The sequence below is a fragment of the Mandrillus leucophaeus genome, unplaced genomic scaffold, assembly GCF_000951045.1.
Source record: "Mandrillus leucophaeus isolate KB7577 unplaced genomic scaffold, Mleu.le_1.0 Scaffold157, whole genome shotgun sequence".
Lineage (NCBI taxonomy): Eukaryota > Metazoa > Chordata > Mammalia > Primates > Cercopithecidae > Mandrillus > Mandrillus leucophaeus.
This window is the reverse complement of record NW_012101554.1, coordinates 4,026,345-4,049,201: the sequence shown is the minus strand read 5'-3', so window position 1 is coordinate 4,049,201 and position 22,857 is coordinate 4,026,345. Positions and strand designations below refer to the sequence as shown.

The following is a 22,857-nucleotide window of genomic DNA, read 5'->3' as shown; positions in this document are numbered from 1 at the left end:
CCCAACGGGCGGGCTAATCCGCAGCCCTTGGGAGGCAGTGTCGGCAGCGCCTGGGGCTCTCAGGTGGCTAGAAGATGGGAGCTGCGACCTCGTTGTGGTTTTGGTGACCGCTCTTGTCCCACTCCCCCAGGTTGGGCAGCCCCCCTCCCGAAGCTTCTGGACGGAAGGCCCCGGGTGTTCCCCGACATGCCCCAACCCGTGACGGGGTGCACGGCCACCGGCCGTCGGGAGAAGTTGGGCGGCCCCGGGCGACCCCGGGGACGAGTAGCCGCGTCGGTGCAGCGGTTGTGAGCAAGATGCGGTAGCACGTGACCGTGGAACGCAAACCCTGATGCCTGTTCCCCACCACCCGAGCGCTCCTTTCTCTGACATTTGGCCCCAAGCTGATGCATCACAGGTGAGTAGGGAGGTGGGCTTCAGCACTGGTGACATCTTTGGAAACTATCTAGCAAGTGAGTGTCCAGGGTCAGTGCCATTGTTTTTGGTGCCATTAAGAAGGTTACAGGTGTGATTTGAAAAGGGGACAAGAAATCCAGAAACAAGTATTGGATGGAATGTAATCTCGTGCATCCTAATTTACTCCACATGTGAAAAGTTGTTCCCAATAGTCACACGTTTATTGTTGGCTTGTTGACACCTTTTTCCTGTGTCTTTCAGTTATTTGAGCGTTTAATATATTTTTCTGGATTCCACCGTATATTATTATCTCATTATGCTTCACCTTGAGTTTTGCTGGTATGGCAGGGACGATAGAGTGAGGGAATTAAGTTCTTAATTCTGCAAGCTTCGTGCTGATGTTTAAAGTACTTTTAAGTACAGAAGCAGGCCAAAGAAATTGTTGTATTTGGCTGTTTTTTCAAGACCCTTTCAAAGGCCGTATGTTTAGAATGAGGAAGATAAGGCACAAATTCATTGAAATTATTGAAGCCCCACTTTGCAAAGTGGCTGCATTTCAGTTAGTTTCTTATATTTTATGCGAAGAGGTGTAAAATCAGCACCTGGCAGATGGTTGCATAGGTCAATTAGAAACACACACATAAAGTGCAGAACTGTGTAGGAAATTATTTTACCCTAAATGAGTAGGTAAGATAGAGCTTAGTATCTTGATTCTTGCCATCTTCCGGGATAGCTTCTTAGAATCTCATAGGAGAAAGAAAATGAGAATAGAATTGCATTTTAGAATGAGAAAGTCTTATGAGGATCATATTGTACATTCCCTTCATCTGCCTTCTCTCTGTGGGATACTCATTACCTTTGGTTTATGGCTGCTGAGGTCATCACGTTTTAGTGACTCACAACAAAGCAGAAATCTGCTGAGCCTCTCTCATTAAACTCTGGTTTGAGAAGGCCTAGGACTCAACCTAGAAACACCATGCTGATTTTTATCTTGAGATTAAATAAATATTCAGGAATTTTCAGAATGAGAGTTGAAGGTGCAGACCTGTAGTTGTACTTTTAAAAAATATTGTAACCAATTTGTTAAGTAGGCTGTTATGGCTGTAGTGATTGTAGTGTTTTAATTATGGTTGTAGCTATAAAGAGTTATGGGAAAAGTCTGTTTTAAATCAACTCAAGCCCAGCAGCTTTCAAAATTAAGGAGATATGTTTTCTTTAGGCTACAGGGATTGTTTGCTTTTTTTTTTTTGTTTTTAAGACACAGTCTCACTCTGTCACCCCGGTTGGAGTGTAGAGGTGCAAGCAGAGCTCACTGCAGCCCCGACCTCCCCACTTCAGTCTCCCCTGTAGCTGGAACCACAAGCACGAACCACCATGCCTGGCTAAGTTTAAAAAAAAAAAATGTTTAGTAGAGACAGGGGTCTCACTGTGTTGCCTAGGGAGGTCTCCAACTCCTGGGCTCAAGCGATCCTTCTGTCTTGGCCTCCCGAAGTGCTGGGATTACAGGTGTAAATCACCACGCCTGGCCTGCTTTATAGTCTAATAAAAACTGTTATTAGCATGCTGTTCTTCATAAGGTGTACCTCATTTGCCAGGTGCTTCTAGCTGTCTTTCTCATAAGGATGATGAGTTAGCATTGCTGCATCCAATTAGAAAAAAAAATTCAGAATGTCTGTTCTATACAAGGTACTACGTTGGCCTTTTACATTTTATTGATGTCTTAGAGCTTAGTTTTATGGGATACATGGCCAGGGATAAGGGTGAAACTTATGGGTATATCATAATGCAGGAAACAGGTCTATGTGGAACTTTAAATATACGCCACAATATAAGTAGATAGGCCCTAATGTATTGCAACTGTGTAAAAGGCAATATAGTTCCTTTATTGTAATGTCTTTTTCTTACTATAGTTAAGAGCTTTGGTTTCTTAAATTAGATCTGAATTTAAATCCCAACTCTCCTTACTGGTTATGTGATTCTGGGTTAAGTTTCTTAGCATCACTGAATTTTAAGTTTCCTCATCTTTAAAGTGGGATTAAGAATAATACCGACCTCCAGCCTGGGCAACATAGGGAGACCCCATCTCTTCAAAATAAAAACAAATTAGCCAGGCATGGTGGCACATGCCTGTGGTTCCAGCTACTTGGGGGGCTGAAGTGGGAGGATCTCATGAGCCTAGAAGGTAGAGACTGCAGTCAGCTGTGATCATGCCACTGCATTCCAGCTTGCAGCGACTGAGCAAGACCCTGTCTCAAAAACGAAAACAAAAACAAAAGGATTAAGAGAGATAGTTACATGTAAATCACTTAGCCCAATACGTAGCACGTGGTAAGGGAGCCATAAATTTTAGCTATTATTATTTTCAGGTTGATTGATAAAATGGCGTTGCCGTTTTTCAGAATTAAAAACCTATTTAGATTTGATTTCACTGCTGAAGAATATGTAACCTCATTTGATTCCTCTTCTCTGCTTCTCTGCTTCAGCCCTCCCATACGCAGAGAATAATTCATTATTATGATGCTCAGTGTAAGGACTGGAGGTCATTAGAGAGCCCCTTTTGGATAACTTGTTGGCTAGCCTAGTGGTTCTATAATGTTTGTAATATGGCAGTCTCTGAATTCTGATAAAAGAACTAATACTTTTTGATAATAGCCTTCAGTGCTGTTTTATTCAAATCAGTATTACTCTTATTCGAAAGACATTTGTAATGGCAGTGCAAGATGGATTGCATAGAAAAGGTGATTTCTAGATTCTTCACCTTGCCAACAATAGTCTGTAGTTAAAAAAAAGTTTGGTGCAATGAAAAACTTTTTGGCAGTGTTTTGCAGTTTAATCTGTGTTCTTTCACTTAACAGCTATGTGATTTGGGGCATATGACATGGCCTCTTTGAGCCGTAATTCCCTCATCTATCTTACGTTGCAGTATTGGTGTGAGGATTTGAAGTCATTGTAAATGAAGTGGTAGCAAAGCTTGCATAGTGACCCTCAATATGTGGAGGACATTAATATTAGGACATTAAAAACTGATACAGAATCTTAGTAAACTGTTGCTGAATGGGGAAAATATGGTGCTTTTCACATCATTGATAATTTGGATCTTTAACTCCTATTGGAAATGATTAGTAACATTTATTTGAGTAAGTTAAAATGCACTGCCTAAAAAACTACTGGTTTGAAATAATAAGCCATTTGGAGAAAAATAAATATTGTAAAAGACGAAGCTTGAGTGATGTAAAAAAAACAAACTGTCATTGCCATGTGCTCTAAGGATTGCAAACCTTGCTTTAGATGGTGTGCCTAGAGTTTCGAGCAAGGCAGAATTCAAATCCTATTTCTGCTATGTGACATTGAATTGAGTTTTTTAATGTCTCAATCTCAGTTTTCTTATCAGTAGAAAGAATATGGCACTAGCTGTCTAAGAGAATTGTTGAGTGTAAAAGTGAATAGTTGGCCAAGTCCCATTTCCCCATCCCCACTGTTTCAGTTTCTTCAGTATCTTAATACAGAGTCATCAGAGTAAATTTTTGCGTAACTAGTTGTGTGTGTTCTTTTCTAGAATGAATGAAATGAACCTGAGCCCAGTGGGGATGGAGCAGCTGACTTCATCCTCTGTGAGCAATGCCTTGCCAGTCTCAGGAAGTCACCTGGGATTGGCTGCCTCACCCACTCACAGTGCCATCCCTGCCCCAGGTGAGTGGTAAGGGAGACCTACTGCTTTCAACACTTAACTGTGTTATCAATTCTAAATGGAGTCTAGAAGAGATCAGAGCCCCTTTAAGGGTAGAAGGGAGAAGGTAAGCAGGCCTGAATGGTGGTTCGACATGTGATAGGTAATGGAAAAGAAGGTTTTTGTAGAGGTAGAATATTAGAGTTCTAGTGGATAGTAGTAGCAGTTTTTTTCTGATAGTCCTCTTCTAAGTTGGTAGCTTTTTGTCTAGAGCTGTAATTAACTTGGCATTTTATTTAGGGTTGCCCATTCATCTGGTTCACACTTTAGTACTCTGTCCCTGGGTTAATAGAAGAGAATCAGTTAAAGTTACTCTAATAACTCTTCCCAGAGAGCATGGGGAATTGGACTTTATATTCCACTGGGTTTGAAATTAAATGGCAATAACTGCAGATGCACCAGGTCTAAAATTATGTGGAAAGTAGTATGGTACTTTTACATGGGGCTTTTACATGGAACGCCTCATGAGCCTCCATACACAGCAAAATAGTATAGGAAAAATTCACTCTTCCTATCACTGTACTTTTTTTTTTCTTTTTTAAAACAGAATGTCGCTCTGTCATCCAGGCTGGAGTGCAGGGGCACGATCTCAGCTGACGGCAACCTTTGCTTCCCAGGTTCAAATGATTCTCCTGCTTTGGCCTCTGGAGTAGCTGGGATTATAGGCACGTGCCACTACACCTGGCTAATTTTCTTTCTTTCTTTCTTTTTTTTTTTTTTTGAGATGGAGTTTCGCTCTTATTGCCCAAGCTGGAGTGCAGTGGTGGCGATCTCGCCTCACTGCAACCTCCACCTCCCGGGTTGAAGCAATTCTCCTGCCTCAGCATCCCGAGTAGCTGGGACTATAGGCACGTGCCACGACGCTCGACTAATTTTTTGTATTTTTAGTAGAAACAGGGTTTCACCATATTAGCCAGGCTGGTCTTAAACTCCTGACCTCAGGCAATCTGCCCTCCTTGGCCTCCCAGAGTGCTGGGATTACAGGCGTGAGCTACCATGCCAGCCATCACTGTACTTTTAAAACCTTTTTTCTACCTAGCTTCATTTTCTTATTCCATTGAAATGGAATATAAATGGAATAAATATTCTATTGATTATTACAATGATAAGCTGTCAGTTCTTTAGGATCAATGACATTGTAATGTATTGGACTTTCTTTGTCAAAGTAGGAGTTAGTGTAAATAAATCTATATCTTGTTTAAATAGTTCTCTAAAGAGAATTACTTGCTTAATTAATAAAATGCAGCAGTTAAATAAGATTCATCGAAACTAGGGTCTCTTCACATTTAAGTGTCCACAAAAGAAATTTTTAAAAATTATTAGTGGTTAACCCATTTGATTGTTTTGTAGGCATTCCTTTTAGTGGGCACTCTTGTTAAGGAGGAAAACTTATTAAAAAATATTGCCAACCAGGCACAGTGGCTCACGCCTGTAATCCCTGCACTTCGAGAAGCCAAGACAGGAGGATCACTTGAGCCCAGGAGTTCAAGATCAGCCTGGGTAACATAAGGAGACCCCATCCCTGCAAAGAAAAAAATAAAAATTAGCTGGGCATGGTAGCACATGCCTGTAGTCCCAGCTATGTAGGAGCTACGTAGGAGGCTGAGATGGGAGGGCCACTTGAGCCCGGAAAGCTGAGGCTGCGTGACCCATGATCATGCTGCTGTGCTCCAGCCTGGGCAACATAGCAAAACCTTGTCCCAAAAAAAAAAAAAAATATTGCCCCTAGCAAAAATATGCCAATCGGCCCTGACCTAGTTGATGGGTATTTATTATGATACTTAAGCACAGTAAAAGTCACTTCACTTTGGAAGTACATATAACTCAAAGTAGATACAATCTCACATTTAAAGTTTTTTTAAATCACAAAGTATAGCATATGTACAAAAGATTGTATGAAAATGTACATGTACAGTTTTACATCTAACTAAATTACGTTATTTTCCGAGTAGAAATGAAATATTCTCACCATATAAAATGGTAAATATAATAAAGTTTAAAAAATACCAAAACAATTTCATACTATCGCTACCTAGGGACCACTCCTGTGAATATTTTATGTTTCCATTTTTTTCTGTGTATAATTTGTTTTCTTGTGTTTAAACTCGGTTTTTAATTCTAAATTAAATATTTTCGCTGGGCACGGTGGCAGTCCCAGCACTCTGGGAGGCTGAGGTGGGTGGATCACTCGAGGCCAGAAGTTCGAGACCAGCCTGGCCAACATGGTGAAACCCTGTCTCTAGCAAAAATACAAAAATTAGCCGAGTGTGGTGATGTGTGCCTGTAATCCCAGCTACTCAGGAGGTTGAGGTAGGAGAATCGCTTGAACCCTACCTCAAGGCGGAGATTGCAGTGAGCCGAGATCACACCACTGCACTCCAGCCTGGGCAACAAAGCAAGACTCCGTCTCAAATCAATCGATAATTAATTAAATATTTTGGTATTTAAGCACAATACAGACAATTGGAGTATTAACTTGCCAGTTTAGAACTAACTTAAAAACTATCTTTGGGACTACGACTACTTTGTTTAGGACTATTTGTGGATATTTGCACATCGTCTATCTAAGGATGAAAAGGGGTACTAGGTGAGATTTTTGCCCATATGTAAAAACCTTTCTAAGAATTTAGCCAGTGGTTGTCGTGAGAACTTTTAGTTACCTATTTTCTTTTAACTGAGAAAAAAAATTTTGTTTTGTAGGCCTCCCAGTGGCAATTCCAAACCTGGGTCCCTCCCTGAGCTCTCTGCCTTCTGCTCTGTCTCTAATGCTCCCAATGGGTATTGGAGATCGAGGGGTGATGTGTGGGTTACCTGAAAGAAACTACACCCTACCTCCACCACCTTACCCTCACCTGGAGAGCAGTTATTTCAGAACCATTCTACCTGGTAAGTGTTATAGTTATTTGGGATGTTAGAAAAAAAGAATGGCGCCAGCTTTTAAGCTTAGTTCCTGAAGAGCTGAATTACACTTTTTTCTGTTTGTCACTGTTAGATATTAATCTCTAGGCAGGAAAAATATCTTTGTTTATATTTATGTACTTTTCCTCTTAAAGTGTGCGTATAACACATTATTAATACAGTTTGACTAAGCTGAATTTCTTAATTGCACATAATTTTTCTTCTTTTTCTTCCAGTATCTCTTTCATTCAGTCTTTATAATTCTGCAGCTATAATTGCAGTCAAGCAGTACAGAGAGAGTCTCTCTCTCTCTCTTTCTCTCGGAGATGGGGTCTCACTATGTTGCCCAGGCTGGACTGGAACTCCTAGGCTCAAGTGATCCTCTCACCTCAGACTCTTGAGTAGCTGGGACTACAGGCACATGCCTGCCTTGAGACCATACCATACTCTCTTTCTTTTTTATAAGTAACTTTTTTTAAAAAAAGAGATGGGGTTTTGGCATGTTGCCCAGGCTGGTCTCGAACTCCTGCACTGAAGCCATATGCCCACTCCAGCATCCCAAAGTGCTGGGATTACAGGCATGAGCTACTGTGCCTGGCCCAAGACCATACTTTCTGTACAATTGTTTATCTTTACTTTTTTCACTTTATCTTTTTCTCTGCTGTTACGTGGGTATTTTCCTTTGCTGCTACGTGGTTTTCATAATTATCCTTTTTAATGATGCATTACTTTCTACTGAATGGGTATTTGATGGTTTATTATCTTTATTGTTGGACAGTTTGGTTTTTCCAGCTTTTATTACCATTGTAACGCTCTTATGAATGTCTTTATGTATAATATTTACAAAATGGATTTAGAGAAGATTACCATAAGTGGGATTTCTTGTACAAGAGGGTATTAACATTTTTGAGGTTCTTAATATATATACTTCACAAAGAAGTTTTAGCAGTTTACATTCCCACTGGCAGTTTAGTGTCATTTCACCACATCCTCCCAAGCGCAAGTGTTAATTTGTTTTGTTTTAATAAAACAGGTACAATTGTGACTTGTATTAAATAGTTTGTGTTATGATAGTTTAATTATATTAAATTGTATTTAATTAAGTTTTATTTTTCACGTAGAAGATCTGTGCTTAAATCATTTTACCTTTTAATAATTAGTAGAGCAAATTTTATGCCTTAGGACTCAGGAATTGCAGCCATATGTATATTAAAGGTAGTGTTTTCGTTAGTGATTCCCAGTTAGCTTCAAAGGAACATAGTTAACTTTTTAAGGATTTTTGAGTTTTACAGAAAAAACTCAAGTATGGTATATGTATGTTGCTATTTGTAAAATAATGTGTATCGATTAAATTGAAGAAGCAGGAGATTATTTGAACTTAGTAATATTTGTAAGGAAATAGCTTCTAGTGCTTGGAATTCTTCAATAATGTACTAAAAGTCTCTGATATCTTATCTTTTCCTTTTCTCAGGCATTTTATCTTATTTAGCTGACAGACCACCTCCTCAGTACATCCACCCCAACTCTATAAATGTTGATGGTAATACAGCATTATCTATCACCAATAACCCTTCAGCACTAGATCCCTATCAGTCCAATGGAAATGTTGGATTAGAACCAGGCATTGTTTCAATAGATTCTCGCTCTGTGAACACACATGGTGCCCAGAGTCTTCATCCCAGTGATGGCCATGAGGTGGCCTTGGACACGGCAATCACTATGGAGAACGTTTCTAGGGTTACCAGCCCAATTTCGACAGATGGAATGGCAGAGGAGCTTACAATGGACGGTGTTGCAGGCGACCATTCCCAAATCCCAAATGGCTCCAGAAGTCATGAACCTTTGTCTGTGGATTCTGTGAGCAACAACCTTGCAGCAGACGCTGTAGGACATGGTGGTGTGATACCCATGCATGGGAATGGCCTGGAGCTCCCTGTGGTCATGGAGACAGACCACATTGCAAGTCGGGTCAATGGCATGTCTGACAGTGCCCTCAGTGACTCCATCCACACTGTGGCCATGAGCACCAACTCTGTAAGCGTGGCACTCTCTACCTCACACAACCTTGCCTCCCTAGAATCTGTTTCCCTCCATGAAGTTGGCCTCAGCCTAGAACCTGTGGCTGTCTCCTCCATCACCCAGGAGGTTGCTATGGGGACAGGTCATGTAGATGTATCTTCAGACAGTCTTTCTTTTGTACCACCTTCACTGCAAATGGAAGACTCCAATTCAAACAAGGAAAACATGGCAACCTTGTTTACAATTTGTGAGTGTGCTTAGCCTTTCTTTTTTGGAAGTATTTGTAAAAAGGGCCACCATCCCTAACCAGTTAAGTCACAAAGTTTGGCATTAAGGGAGTATAGAAAGTAACTAGACCTTGGAACTTTTCTTTGCCTTGGTATTGTCCTTTATATTAATGTGGTGCTTTTTCTTCAAGTAAGCCAAATGATATACATACATTTAGTTGGTTCTTACAGCATCCTCCTGAAGAAATTAAATGTGAAGTAGTCATTTTTGTATTTTGCAGATAAGCTTAGCACGTGCGGTAGTGTGTGCCTGTAGTCCCAGCTATTCTGGAGGCAGGGGCAGGAGGGTTGCTTGAGCCCAGGAGTTTCAGGCTATATTGTGCTACGATCACACCTGTGAATAGTCCCAGCTATTCTGGAGGCAGGGGCAGGAAGGTTGCTTGAGCCCAGGAGTTTCAGGCTATAGTGGGCTATGATCACACCTGTGAATAGTCCCAGCTATTCTGGAGGCAGGGGCAGGAAGGTTGCTTGAGCCCAGGAGTTTCAGGCTATAGTGGGCTATGATCACACCTGTGAATAGTCCCAGCTATTCTGGAGGCAGGGGCAGGAGGGTTGCTTGAGCCCGGGAGTTTCAGGCTATAGTGGGCTATGATCACACCTGTGAATAGTACTGCACTCCATCCTGGGCAACAAAGTGAGACCCTGTCTCTGAAAAACAATCATAATGATAATACAGTATTTTTTTTTAAAAGGTCAGTTTAGCCCAGTAATAGTTAAGGTATTTCCCAAGATTTCACAAATAGAGAGTTATAGGGGTAAATTCTAGTAAAGTTGTTTGTGACATGCCTTGTGAAAATTATTAGGTCACTTTTATAACCCTATGGAAAAATGTAGGTGAATGTCAGGGTGCATATAAATTACTATTCTTGGGCATGTAAAAGTTTTTCTTACTGGGCAACAACAAAAAACAATATAAAAACAGTTGATTTACTGGTGTCACTACGTTTCATTCACGCAGGAAACATGTTGAGTGCTTATTTTATTTTCTTGATAGGGTTTCTCTGTCGCCCAGGCTAGGGTGCAGTGGTGTGATCACGTCTCACTGCAGCCTCAACCTCCTGGGCTCAAGCAATCCTCCCACTTTAGCCTCCCGAGTAACTGGGACCGCAAGTGTGTACCACCACACCTGGCTACTTTTTAAATTTTTTGTAGAGATGGGGGTCTTACTGTGTTGCCTTGGCTGGTCTTGAACTTGACTCAAGTATTCCTCCTGCCTCAGCTTCCCAGAGTGCTAGGATTAGAGATGTGAGTCACTGAGCAGGCCCTGTCTCTTATACACATCTAGATGTGTATAAGAGACAGGACTCAAGTATTCCTCCTGCCTCAACTTCCCAGAGTGCTAGGATTAGAGGCGTGAGCCACTGTGCCCAGCCTTTATGCCTGTCTCTTATACACATCTAGATGTGTATAAGAGACTTGACTCAAGTATTCCTCCTGCCTCAGCTTCCCAGAGTGCTAGGATTAGAGATGTGAGCCATCATGCCGGGCTCTTTAGTGCTTACTATGTGGCAGCCTCTGCTAGATGCTAGGGATAGAACGATCTACCAAGAGACGGTGTGTGTACATACCTTTAAGGAGCTTACAGTCTGGTAGGAAGCATAGGAGACTGTTACAATACAGTGTAATAATAAGTGTGAAGATGGGATTAAGTGCATGGTACTAAAGTAGCCTGAAGGGGAGCAACTAGCCAGGCCATGGAAGGGTCAGGGAAGACTTAACCAAGGGAAGTAACATACATGTTAGCACAGACCTTAAGGACAAGAAAGGTGTGGGCAGTTGAGAGTCAGGAAGATAGGAGTTGGCACCTGTAAGTGCCTAGAACCAAAAGAATCATGAGTGTTTCAGAATTGCTGAAGCATACAATGAGGGTGAAGAGAGGGGTCATGTGGTGAGAGAGAAGTAGGAGCCAGAACACAAAGGCTCTTTTAAGACCAGGTCAAGAGTTTTAGGGAGTAAGGGTTGGGGTAGGGCTTTTGCTGCAATGTGAGAATAAATTTGTTGAGAGGCAAGGAGGTGTGGAAGATACTGTAATTTATAGGAGAGGTGATGATTGTCCAATCTAGGGTAGAGGTAATTAGGATACAGAAGCATAGAGGACATTTTCAGAGAGCCCAGTTGAGCTTATTGATTGGATAAAGTTGGAGGAGGGAAGGATTAAGGAGAAAACCCTGGTTTTTGGCTTCGGAAACTGGGTAAGTAGAGAAGGCCATGCATTGGCTCACGCCTATAATCCCATCACTTGGGAGGCTGAGGCAGAAAGATCATTTGAGACCAGGAGTTCAAGGTCAGCCTGGGCAACATAGTAAGACCCTGTCTCTGGAAAAACAAACAAACAGAAACTAAGTAGGTAGGGTAGTAGTAAAAGGCAGAGGAGAATTCGATTTTGATTTTTATTATTTTGGGAGGAGTGACGATCAGTCAAGTTTTAGACATGTTGATTTCAGTGTCTGTAAGACACCCAGTAGAGATGTCTAATGAAAAGTTGTGTGTGGAGCTGAGAGAGATCTGTCTGGAAATATTTAAGAATTATCAACATTAAGATGTTATTTGTGTCTGTAGAAGTGGAACGGAATTATCTAGTAAGCGTATGGAATGAGAAGAGGGCTAGGGATATCAAGATACAGCAGCAGAAGAGGAGCTTCCAAATAGACTCAACGGGAGCGCCAAAAATAGGAAGCCCAGAACCATTCAGTGCCACAAAATCCAGGCGATGAGGAGACTAGTTTTAACCTTTTAAAGTCTCAAATTTAGAATTTTAAAATGTTTTAATCGAAGAATGTAATGAATGTAAGGCTCATTAATGTAGCAGAAGGTAAGAGGTGGCCTAAATAAGCTTACTGATATTTTTCCTAAGGGGGCAAATGGAACCGCTTCTAAGTGTTTGTGTGTTACAATGAGATATAATTTATGTATACATTTTAAATGTGCAATTTAGTGGTTTTTTGGTATATTTACAAGGCTGTGCAGCCATCACCACTGTCTCCTTCCAAAACATTTTGGTCAACCTATAAAGAAACTTCATAACCATTAGTCACTTCCCATTCCCTCCTTCCGCCTATTCTCAAGTTTTTGTATGAACATATGTTCTTGGATATTTAGGAGTGAAATTGCTGTGTGTTTAACTTTTTGAGGGACTGCCAGACTGTTTTCCAAAGTGGCTGTGCCATGTTACCATCTTAGCAGCAGTGGATGAGGGTTCTAATTTCTCTACATTTTTGCCAACAGTTAATTAATTTATTTTTATTTTTTTGAGACAGAGTCTGGCTCTGTCACCCAGGCTGGTGTGCAGTAGCGCAATTTCAGCTCACTGCAACCTCCACCTCCCGGGCTCCAGCCATCCTTCCACCTCAGCCTCCCCAGTAGCTGGGACTACAAGTGCTCGCCACCATGCCCGGCTGATTTTTTGTATTTTTGGTAGAGATAATTTGCCATGTTGCTATCTGGTCTCATGCATTCGAGACCAGCCTAGGCAACATGGCGAAACCCTGTCTCTACCAAAAGTATTAAAAAATCAGCCAGACGTGGTGGTGCATGCCTGTGGTCCCAACTACTCAGGAGGCTGAAGCAGGAACGCCGCTGCACTCCATCCTAGGTGACAGATCGGGACCCCATCTTAGAAAAAAAAAAGAGAAAATAAGATAGATGACTGTGCTTCTAAGGTTTATGTATTCCAGCTATTTCGTGAGTGGTTTTGGAGTTTGAACGTAATGGTTGAATAATAGTATCGTAAATACTGTTCTTCAGCAGAGTGGAAAGTGTAAAGAATAGAGCAAAAATGGAGGAGGACACTCATAAACTTGTGAAAATGAAGTTGTAGTTAGAATAGAGAACAATATATAAAGGCAGCATCCTCTCTGCCAATGCAGAAAGAAAGGCCGTATGAAAAATAAGAAACTAAGAATTTTAAGCAAATACTGTCTGCAAGAATACAATTCTGTCTGCCCTTTGAAAGAGCAGGCTGCAGATTGTTTTTGTCTTAAGAGTGTGTCATCAAAACTTGGTTGACCATCTTATTTATAGTGAAGCAAAAGAGTGCAGTGGTGCAGCTGCTCTGACCCCAGTGGCCTATGTTCATAGCACAGTCAGAGCATAGGCACTGACTGAGGTCAGAGCCAGCTGTACCACTGTGGCCATATTTTGGCTCTGCATAACAGCATTTCAACTCAGTTTCCTCTTACAGTTCAGAATTGGAATCTTTTGGACTTTAGGGCATCATACCTAAATGTATTATCTACTTAATGTAAGGGATAATGTACTTGATTGTTGAAGTAATATAGTGCTATTTTTTCTTTTATTATTATTATTTTTAACTTTTTTTTAAACAGACGGGATTTCACTATGTTACCCCAGACTGGTCTTGAACTCCTGGGCTCAAGTGATCCTTCCGCCTCAGCCTCCCAAACTGCTGGGTTTACTGGCGTGAACCACCATACCCAGCCAATTTTTTGATCAATGTTTCTCTTATGCACTGAATAGGAAACTTGTCCTGTTGGATCAAAAGAAAAAAATCAGATGTTATTGAAGTCTGAAGAGTGGTGTAAGAGTGGATATATTTGTTAGTGTAAGGAAGTGAGTCTTTGATCAGCATATCTCTGTTAGAACCATGCTTCTTACTGGATACATTTTAGTAATTAGCGTTTACATTAAAACCTGGGGCTGGGCACGGTGGCTTACACCTGTAATCCCAGCATTTTGGGAGGCTGAGGCGGGTGGATCATCTGAGGTCAGGAGTTCCAGACGAGCCTGGCCAACATGAGGAAAACCCGTCTCTATTAAAAATAGAAAAATTAGCCAGGTGTGGTAGCACACACCTGTAGTCACAGCTACATGGGAGGCTCAGACAGGAGAATCACCTGAACCTGGGAGGCAGAGGTTGCAGTGAGCCAAGATCGCGCCATTGCCCTCCAGCCTGGGTGACAGAGCAAGACTCCGTCTCAAAAAACAAAAAACAAGAAACAAAAAAAGCCTGGTGGTAATTTAGCCTCCTTGAACTAAACCCATTTGTATTGCTCAAATTTGCCATCTACAGGGTGCACTCTCTGTGACCGCGCCTATCCCTCAGACTGTCCCGAACATGGACCAGTGACTTTTGTTCCTGACACTCCAATAGAGAGCAGAGCAAGGCTTTCTCTCCCAAAGCAGCTTGTTCTCCGTCAGTCAATTGTGGGAGCAGAAGTTGGTAAGAACCTTGGAACTGTAAAACACTATTACATCTCTTCTTCCTTTGTAGGGTACAGTTGTAAAAGTGGATGTGTATAATTTAGTAATTATTTGGACCAGAAGTCAATTTATGGCTTAAGGTTTATGCTTTTATGGAATATTAGTCTTGTCCACTGATGATAGCAATAAATCAAGTCAAAAACTTTATTGGGAAACCTCTCCTTTGTTAGAATCAGTATTGAGTAAAGCAAAAAGTCCTAGACTGAGTCTTTGAAGATTTTTATTCTCAGCTGTCCCATCCACTAATAATTATTCTAACAACCCATTTCTTAAAACTTAGTTTCTTTTATAGAAACATGGAAAATTCACCACTGATAACCTTGACACAGATTTAGATCAAATGTTTGTAAATTGTATAATGCTCCTTAGAAAAAAGGAATAAAGAATGTAGATTGCCAGACTTTACCAATATTTGAATTTAGCATGGCTTCTGAGTACTGTGACATTTCTTTGGAAATATAAAATTAGGTTCATTATTCTTTTAGCTGCAGTTTGGGTGTGAGTCATTTGAAAGCATCAGACAGTTTAGGTAAAATACAGCAGTGCTTTAAGCACAAAAGATTTTAGAAGTTTGATTTATTTCTATAGTAATTGCTTTATATTTTTACAATAGAATAATGTTTTCTGTTATTTTTAATTAATTTATTTATTTTTAAGAGACAGGGTCTCACTCTGTTGCCCAGGCTGGAGTGTGTTGGCCTGACATCTGGAGTGCAGTAACTTCAGTGCAGCCTGGACCTCCTGGGCTCAAGCAATCTTCCTGCCTCAGCCTTCCAAGTAGCTGGGACTACAGGCATGTGCAGTCACGCCCAGCTATTTAAAAAAAAATTTTTTTTTTATAGAGACAGCATCTCACTATGTTGCCGAGGCTGGTTTCGAACTCCTGGCCTCAAGCAGTCCTGCCTTGGCCTCCCAGAGTGTTAGCTCATTATACATATGAGCTACCATGCCCAAACTTTTTTATATTTAACTCCAAAATAATGTATTTGGAGAGACATGGTTAGATTCCCTGTGGATAAAACTAGGTTCAGGAATTTCTGATACTGCTTCTTACTCAGCATTTATTGTGAGCCCTGTGTTATCTGTTCATTACATTTTATATACTTACAGGCTGGGACCCACAAGGCTTAGCCACTTCTGAGGAGTGCTAGCATATTGGTTTTTTTTTTTTTTTTGAGATGGAGTCTTGCTTTGTTGCCCAGGTTAGAGTGCATTGGCCCGATGTCCACTCACTGCAGCCTCCGCCTCCCGGGTTCAAGCAATTCTCCAGCCTCAGCCTCCGAAGTAGCTGGGACTACAGGCGTGCACCACCACGCCTAGCTAATTTTTGTATTTTTAGTAGAGACGGGGTTTCACCCTGTTGGCAAAGCTGATCTCGAACTCCTGACCTCAGGTGATCCACCCACCTCGGCCTCCCAAAGTGCTGGGATTACAGGCGTGAACCACCATGCCCAGCCTACATATTGGTTCTTAAGTTCACTGAAAATAAGATTCATTGCATGGGTGAAGCACCTCTGTCTTCTATATCCTGCTATTTAAATCCTTGATTGTGTAGTTGGTGTCCTTCCACTGATAGGTGTATGGACTGGAGAAACCATTCCTGTGCGAACTTGCTTTGGGCCTCTAATTGGCCAGCAGAGCCACTCCATGGAAGTAGCAGAATGGACAGACAAGGCAGTTAACCATATCTGGAAGGTCAGTCCTGATGAAACTTTTCTGTGGCTTCTGGCTGTTTTTCTTAGTAAGAGGTAGTTAAAAAGTTATGATAAAGTCAAAATCAGCCAGAACTGATACAGTGCCATTCTCTGGTCATCATTTATTTAATGTACTTTTTTTTTTTTTTTTTTTTTTGAGACAGAGTCTTGCTTGTCGCCCAAGCTGGAGTACAGTGGTGCAATCTGGGCTCACTGCAAGCTCTGCATCCCGGGCTCACGCCATTCTCCTGCCTCAGCCTCCCGAGTAGCTGGGACTACAGGCACCTGCCACCACACCCGGCTAATTTTTTGTATTTTTAGTAGAGAGAGGGTTTCACCGTGTTAGCCAGGTTGGTCTCGATCTCCTGACCTTGTGATCTGCCCACCTCGGCCTCCCAAAGTGCATTCATCATTCTTGGTAGCCAAGTTATAATATACAGCAAAACACCAGCTACTGGAAAGAGAGGACAAACTGTTTTTGTCTCCGTTTTGTGAGTTAATCCAATTATTTTAACCACTTAATGCATTTGAATTACTTGTGGCAGCTGAGACCATGGACTTTGTTTATATGATAAAAGTCTCATTTTATAATTAACTAAAACATTCCTCAAATACTTACCTTAGGAAATAATTCTGGAATAAGAAGCTAAGATTATTTTTCTAGTTTTCTTTTTTTTTTTTTTTCTTGAGGCAGAGTCTTGCTCTGTTGCCCAGGCTGGAATGCAATGGTGCCGTCTTGGCTCACTGCCACCTCTGCCTCCTGGGCTCAAGCGACTCTCCCACCTCAGCCTCCCAAGTAGCTGAGCTTACAGGCACCTGCCATCATGCCCAGCTAATTTTTGTATTTTTGTAGAGATGGAGTTTCCCCATGTTGGCCAGACTGGTCTTGAACTCCTGACCTCAAGTGATCCACCCTCCTCAACCTCCCAAAGTGCTGGGATTACAGGCGTGAGCCACTGCACCTGGCCTATTTTTCTAGTTTTCTAATGAAAGGGGTTAAAAATGCAAGATTTTCACATGGATATCTATTGGGAATGATGCTTGCAAATTTGAAGTAAGGGGAAAATGGGTCTTGTGATCATTGGAAAGGTAAGGTACCACTGTCACTGGGAACTTTAAATTTGGAATGCTAGGCCCATGTGGGAAAATCGTGAGAAGGGATGATCCTCTGCCCTTAATGGACATTCTGTCATTCAGTGCCTCCTGTGTGATAGGTGATGAAGACAGGTGAACAGGTAGACTGGTTTTTTGTCTTTTCCAGGCAAAGTTTGAATAATCAAAAACAAAGTCTCTTCACTGAGCACTAACTGTAGGTCTCTGATGGTCTTTACTGTATTGCTGGAAATAGGGAGAATGTTGCAATGATAGCATGTTGGAGAAGGTAGGAATATATTTTGACACCAAGAAAGCTGGGACCTACTGCAAATGAGTAAATGAGATGATTGCTGGCCTAAGTGTAATGTAGTACTTAATTGCATGTCAGTGCATTTGACATGTGTGCTTGCTTTCTGTTGGCAGATATACCACAATGGTGTCCTAGAATTCTGCATCATTACAACTGACGAAAATGAATGTAATTGGATGATGTTTGTACGCAAAGCCAGGTATGAGTAGTCTCAGATGAGAAAAATAGTTACAATTTAGATGTTTTTCAATAGGAAACTTTGCATAAAAGAGAAAAGAGTTATAATCCAAATTACACCAACACCTGGACATACTTAAAGCCCAAGGCAGCCTGGCATGGTGGCTCACACCTTTAATCCCAGCACTTGGGTTGGCTGAGGTGGGAGAATTGCTTTGGGCCAGGAGTTCGAGACCAGCCTGGGCAACATAGCAAGACCCTCATCTCTAAAACAATTTTTTTCAGATCAGCTGGGTGTTGTGGTATACACGTGTAGTCCCAGCTATTGGGAGGATCACTTGAGCTGAAGAGTTCGAGCTGTGATCATACTATGGTGGTGCTGTTGCATTCCAGTCTGGGTGACAAAGTGAGATCCTGTCTCAAAAAAAAAAAAAAAAACTTACTAAAGAACAATATAGTTCTGATATACATGTTAGCTGCACTGAATTTGCAAGTGGGTACCTTTTCTTTATATTGGCTGTTAGTCCACCGCTCAGTTACTGGAGTTAATCCTTGTTTAGCTAGCTATCTCCATGTCTTTGTCATAATGTTTTTTAAGGATTTCATTTTATTTACTTTGTTTGCTTCCAATAAGAGACTCTAGTATTTTTGACTACAAAAGGTCATCAGCTAATATGCTGAAGTAAGAATTCCGTTTCTCTACAGCTGCTTCCTCATAGATAGGATGGGAAATTACAAAAACATTCCAGAGGAAATAGTTCTGCCTGAGCTTTCATATAGGATTTTGCAATGGGGGGAATGTTGTGCTTAGTATGCATTTCACAATTAATGTGCTTCATCTATTAAATGTGCTAACTCAGGAACCGGGAAGAGCAGAATTTGGTGGCTTATCCTCATGATGGAAAAATCTTTTTCTGCACCTCACAAGATATCCCTCCTGAAAATGAACTGCTTTTTTATTATAGCCGAGATTATGCTCAGCAGATTGGTAAGTTAATATATGTTTATCATGAATCTAGCATAGTAAAAATACCAAAGACCAGGATTGAAGTTTTGGTAATGATATACATGTTAGCCAAAGCAAATCATATACCTTTGTTTGTATAAAAGCAAACTATTACTTCTGTATTTGAGGTGTTAAAATCTGTGAGGTTCTTCACAAGCCGAATGTTATTGACCAAGCAATAATTCATATGACATGGTCTTTCATGGTAGGACTTTGGTTTGGGGCATTGAAGTTCCTAAGGCTACTTTTCGAGCTAGCACCATTGAGATGTAAACTCACGAAGGACAGCAAAGCCCCTCGGTTTGATTTAACCTGCATAGGCTTTCTCTTTGCTGTGCTGTTTCATGATGACAAGTGGTGTTTAAGAGTTTGTGTATGCTACAAAATCTAAATATTTTGCTTATAAAAGAGACCTTATAATCCAGTATTTCTTGGTGCCTGGTACACTATTTTATTTTATGTATGTATGTGTGTATTTAGAGATAAGATCTCACTCTGCCAGGCTGGAGTGTAGTGGTGCAATCATAGCCAACTATAACCTTGAACTCCTGGGCTCAAGCAGTCTTCCTGCTTCAGCCTCCTGATTAACTAGGATTATGGGTGTGCACCACCATGCCCAGCCAATGATTTTTAAGTTTTTTTTTTTTTATGGGGTCTGGCTGTGTTGCCCAGGCTGGTCTTAAACTCCTGGCCTCAAGTGATCCTCCCACTTTTGGCTCTCAAAGCACTAAGATTGTAGGCATGAGCCACTGTGCCTGGCCCTAAGTACATTATTTTAGATGCTGGGGATAGAGCACTGAATAAATTTGAGTTTTATAGGAAGTGGGCAAATTGGAAATTTGGGGAGAAAGGAGAACTGCAAGTGATCATTGTTAATGTCAAGAACAAGTTTTAAGATTCAAGTATCAGGAGATAATGAGTAATTTTTTATTTTAAAAGGTGTTCCTGAACACCCAGATGTGCACCTCTGTAACTGTGGCAAGGAGTGCAATTCTTACACAGAGTTCAAAGCCCATCTGACCAGCCACATCCATAACCATCTTCCTACCCAGGGCCATAGCGGCAGCCATGGGCCAAGTCACAGCAAAGAAAGGAAGTGGAAGTGCTCAATGTGCCCCCAAGCTTTTATCTCTCCTTCCAAACTTCATGTCCACTTTATGGGTCACATGGGTATGAAGCCCCACAAGTGTGATTTCTGTAGCAAGGCTTTTAGTGATCCCAGCAATCTGCGGACCCACCTCAAGATACATACAGGTAAGTTGTGTTGGCCCATCAGAATGGAATTTTTGCAACAATTAGAAAATGTGATAGTAAAGGCTTTGTAGAGGGACAGTAGGCAGAGTTGAGATTTGATGTCAGAGAAAGAATTCAGGGTGGAAACCTTTGTGGTTTAACTGAGATTCCTTGGAGGCTGTCACTTCCAGTTATTAGGATGTTCTGCTTTCCAGGTCTCCCCACCATAGTTGGAAGGTGCCTGGGAAAATGCACTTAATAATCAGGAAGTCGATCAATGTGTTTGGACTTAAATAGAAGCTTCTGAGTCTGAGCCTCTCATTAGAGCTCACCTCAGTCACCAGCCAGAGCTAGTTTCTCTCCTTTAATATTATTGCTCAATAAATATTGCCACAATTTATTTTTTGAGCCTCCATTTTCTAAATTCCATTCAAACCAACACCTTTCTTTTAGTACTTTTTAAGAAAAAAGTTTTTTTTGAGATAGGGCCTCACTCTGTTGCCCAGGCTGGAGTACAGTGACACCATCTTGGTTCACTATAACTTCTGTCTCCAGGGCTCAGGTGATCCTCCCACCTCAGCCTCCTGAGTAGCATGGACTGCAGATGAGCGCTAGCACACCTGACTAATTTTTGTATTTTTAATATAGATGGGGTTTTGCCATGTTGCCAAGGCTGGTCTTGAACTCCTGGACTCAAGCAATCTGCCTACCTCAGCCTCCCAAAATGCTGGGATTATAGGCCTGAGCCACTGTGCCTGGCCACTAACTTTTTTTAGTACATACTACAAAATAACTGATGATTTTAGCTTTCTTGTTTGGGTCATCTTTTCTCCAAATCTTCAAAAGTTTCTTCCTCATCCTTTTGCAACAGAGATCTTATGGCCCACAAAGCCTAAAATTCTATCTAGCCTTTAAGAGAAGTTTTACTGACCCCTGACTTAGAGGAATCTTATTTTTGCACTCTTGGAAGGATTTTGTTTCATCCCTGGTTTATAGGGCAATATTACATGTTTTAAAAAGATAGAAAACTATGAAGTCTAGCTTGTAAAAATATGTTTCCCTATAGACAAGTCCTAGAATTCATGAGGTTGTTTTTTTCTTTTCTTTTGTTTTTTGTTTTTTTTTGCTTAATGTTTGTGTTAGGCAGGGCATTAGGATTATAACTCATTTTTTTCAAGTTTTATGTATCACCTGTACATTTTTAACAATACATATTTAGATCAGAGGTCCTAAAGGAGATCAGATTAATTTACTAGCTTTAGTTGCAGAATATAAACTCGGGGGCTCTGAGTGGTCCTGCATTGATGACCCTAGAAAGTCAAGTGCCGCTTACCAGTCAACTGTTTCGTTGCTACCTCTGCTGCATGCCCATATGTGTGCCTGTTTGTCTTGGGGATGCCAGCAGTTGTTTTCTTCACAGTGTGATACTTTGGGCTGATTTGCAGGTCAGAAGAACTACAGGTGTACTTTGTGTGACAAGTCTTTCACCCAGAAGGCTCACCTGGAGTCCCACATGGTTATCCACACTGGGGAGAAGAATCTTAAGTGTGATTACTGTGAGAAGTTGTTTATGCGGAGGCAGGACCTCAAGCAGCATGTGCTCATCCACACTCAGTAAGTTATCCTGCAGCCAAGATGTTGTTCCTCAGGTGGGGAGCCTTTGTGTGGCTGCAGCCTGCCTGCTGATTGAAGGGCTGGGGAGTCCTGGCTCATCATCTGTTTCCTGCCTTGGTACCATGGTAGAAGCCTTCTGTGTTCCATGTAGCCAAGCCAAGGTTGGAACATTGTTTTTGGTGTTATCCTGGAAGATTTCAGTTGTTGGCTTCTTTTTCTTATTTTTCACATGTACTCTTTTTTCACACCTACGAAAACATAGAGGCAAAAAGGACTATTGACTACAAGTGGTTGCTTATAGTTGTACAATAGTGTGCACGTAAGAGAGTGATGGAGTGAAAAGAGTAAGAGTCAGCAGCCACACCATGAAGAGCCTTTGGTCCTATTAAGAAAATTCTATTTCATTTTAGAAAATGGCGACACTGAAGGATCTGCCAGTCCCTGCCATTTCGGAACTATTCTGTGTGTGTGTGTGTGTCTGAATTGCAGTAAAAAAAAAAATCATCTTAACGCCCAGTTCAATAATGTTAGTTATATTCACATTGTTGTGCAAACACTATAGGATTTTAAGGAAAGGAGTGTCATAGTGACATACCCATTCTGTTAATACAAAGATTACTCAGGCAGCTGAACAGGGGATGATTGAGGGTGGAGAAGCCTAAATATTGGAAGACCAATTAGGAATTTATTGCATGAATCCAAGTGTAATTAAATGTCTAGACTGCATTAGTCACAGTGGTCATAGAAAGAAGGAATGGATTTTGTTGTCCTCAGCTTTTAACAAGTGTTAGAAGAGGAAGAAAACATTCTCAGCTTATATTATGGAGATTCTCTTTAGAAATCTATCTTCACTGAAAACATTATATTCTTAATGTAGAATTTGGATAGACTTGGCTTTGATATCAGTTCTTCTGTCTGCTTCCTCATCACAATGCAGCCTGAGATGCCAAACAGCCAAGGAGCCTGGATCTACATTCATAACTCTCAGAAGGACATTCTAAAACAAAGACTTCTTTAGTTTCATTGCTGGTGTGAAATTTTGTAAAATGAGACAAATTATCAAATATTACATCAAATTGTGCAATATTGGAGCCAAAAGAGATCCCTGGATCATCTAGTCTAACAGCCTGTCTAGGCAGCTCAGGTTGCGGTAATAAAATACTACAGATTTTGTGACTCAA

General features: G+C 41.1%; 1 protein-coding gene across 1 annotated transcript in view; it reads left to right on the top strand.

Annotated features, from left to right (window-relative positions):
- The first annotated feature begins 5 nt into the window (after positions 1-5).
- PRDM4 (PR domain containing 4) overlaps positions 6-22,857 on the top strand; it is a 28,118-nt gene continuing 5,266 nt past the window's right edge. The window contains exons 1-10 of the mRNA XM_011975545.1: positions 6-397; positions 3,953-4,086; positions 6,824-7,009; positions 8,493-9,287; positions 14,357-14,506; positions 16,124-16,242; positions 17,760-17,845; positions 18,684-18,811; positions 19,769-20,083; positions 21,508-21,676. Of these exons, the coding sequence (XP_011830935.1) occupies positions 387-397; positions 3,953-4,086; positions 6,824-7,009; positions 8,493-9,287; positions 14,357-14,506; positions 16,124-16,242; positions 17,760-17,845; positions 18,684-18,811; positions 19,769-20,083; positions 21,508-21,676 (2,093 nt within the window). The 5' untranslated portion in view covers positions 6-386. The remainder of the gene's footprint in view (positions 398-3,952; positions 4,087-6,823; positions 7,010-8,492; positions 9,288-14,356; positions 14,507-16,123; positions 16,243-17,759; positions 17,846-18,683; positions 18,812-19,768; positions 20,084-21,507; positions 21,677-22,857) is intronic.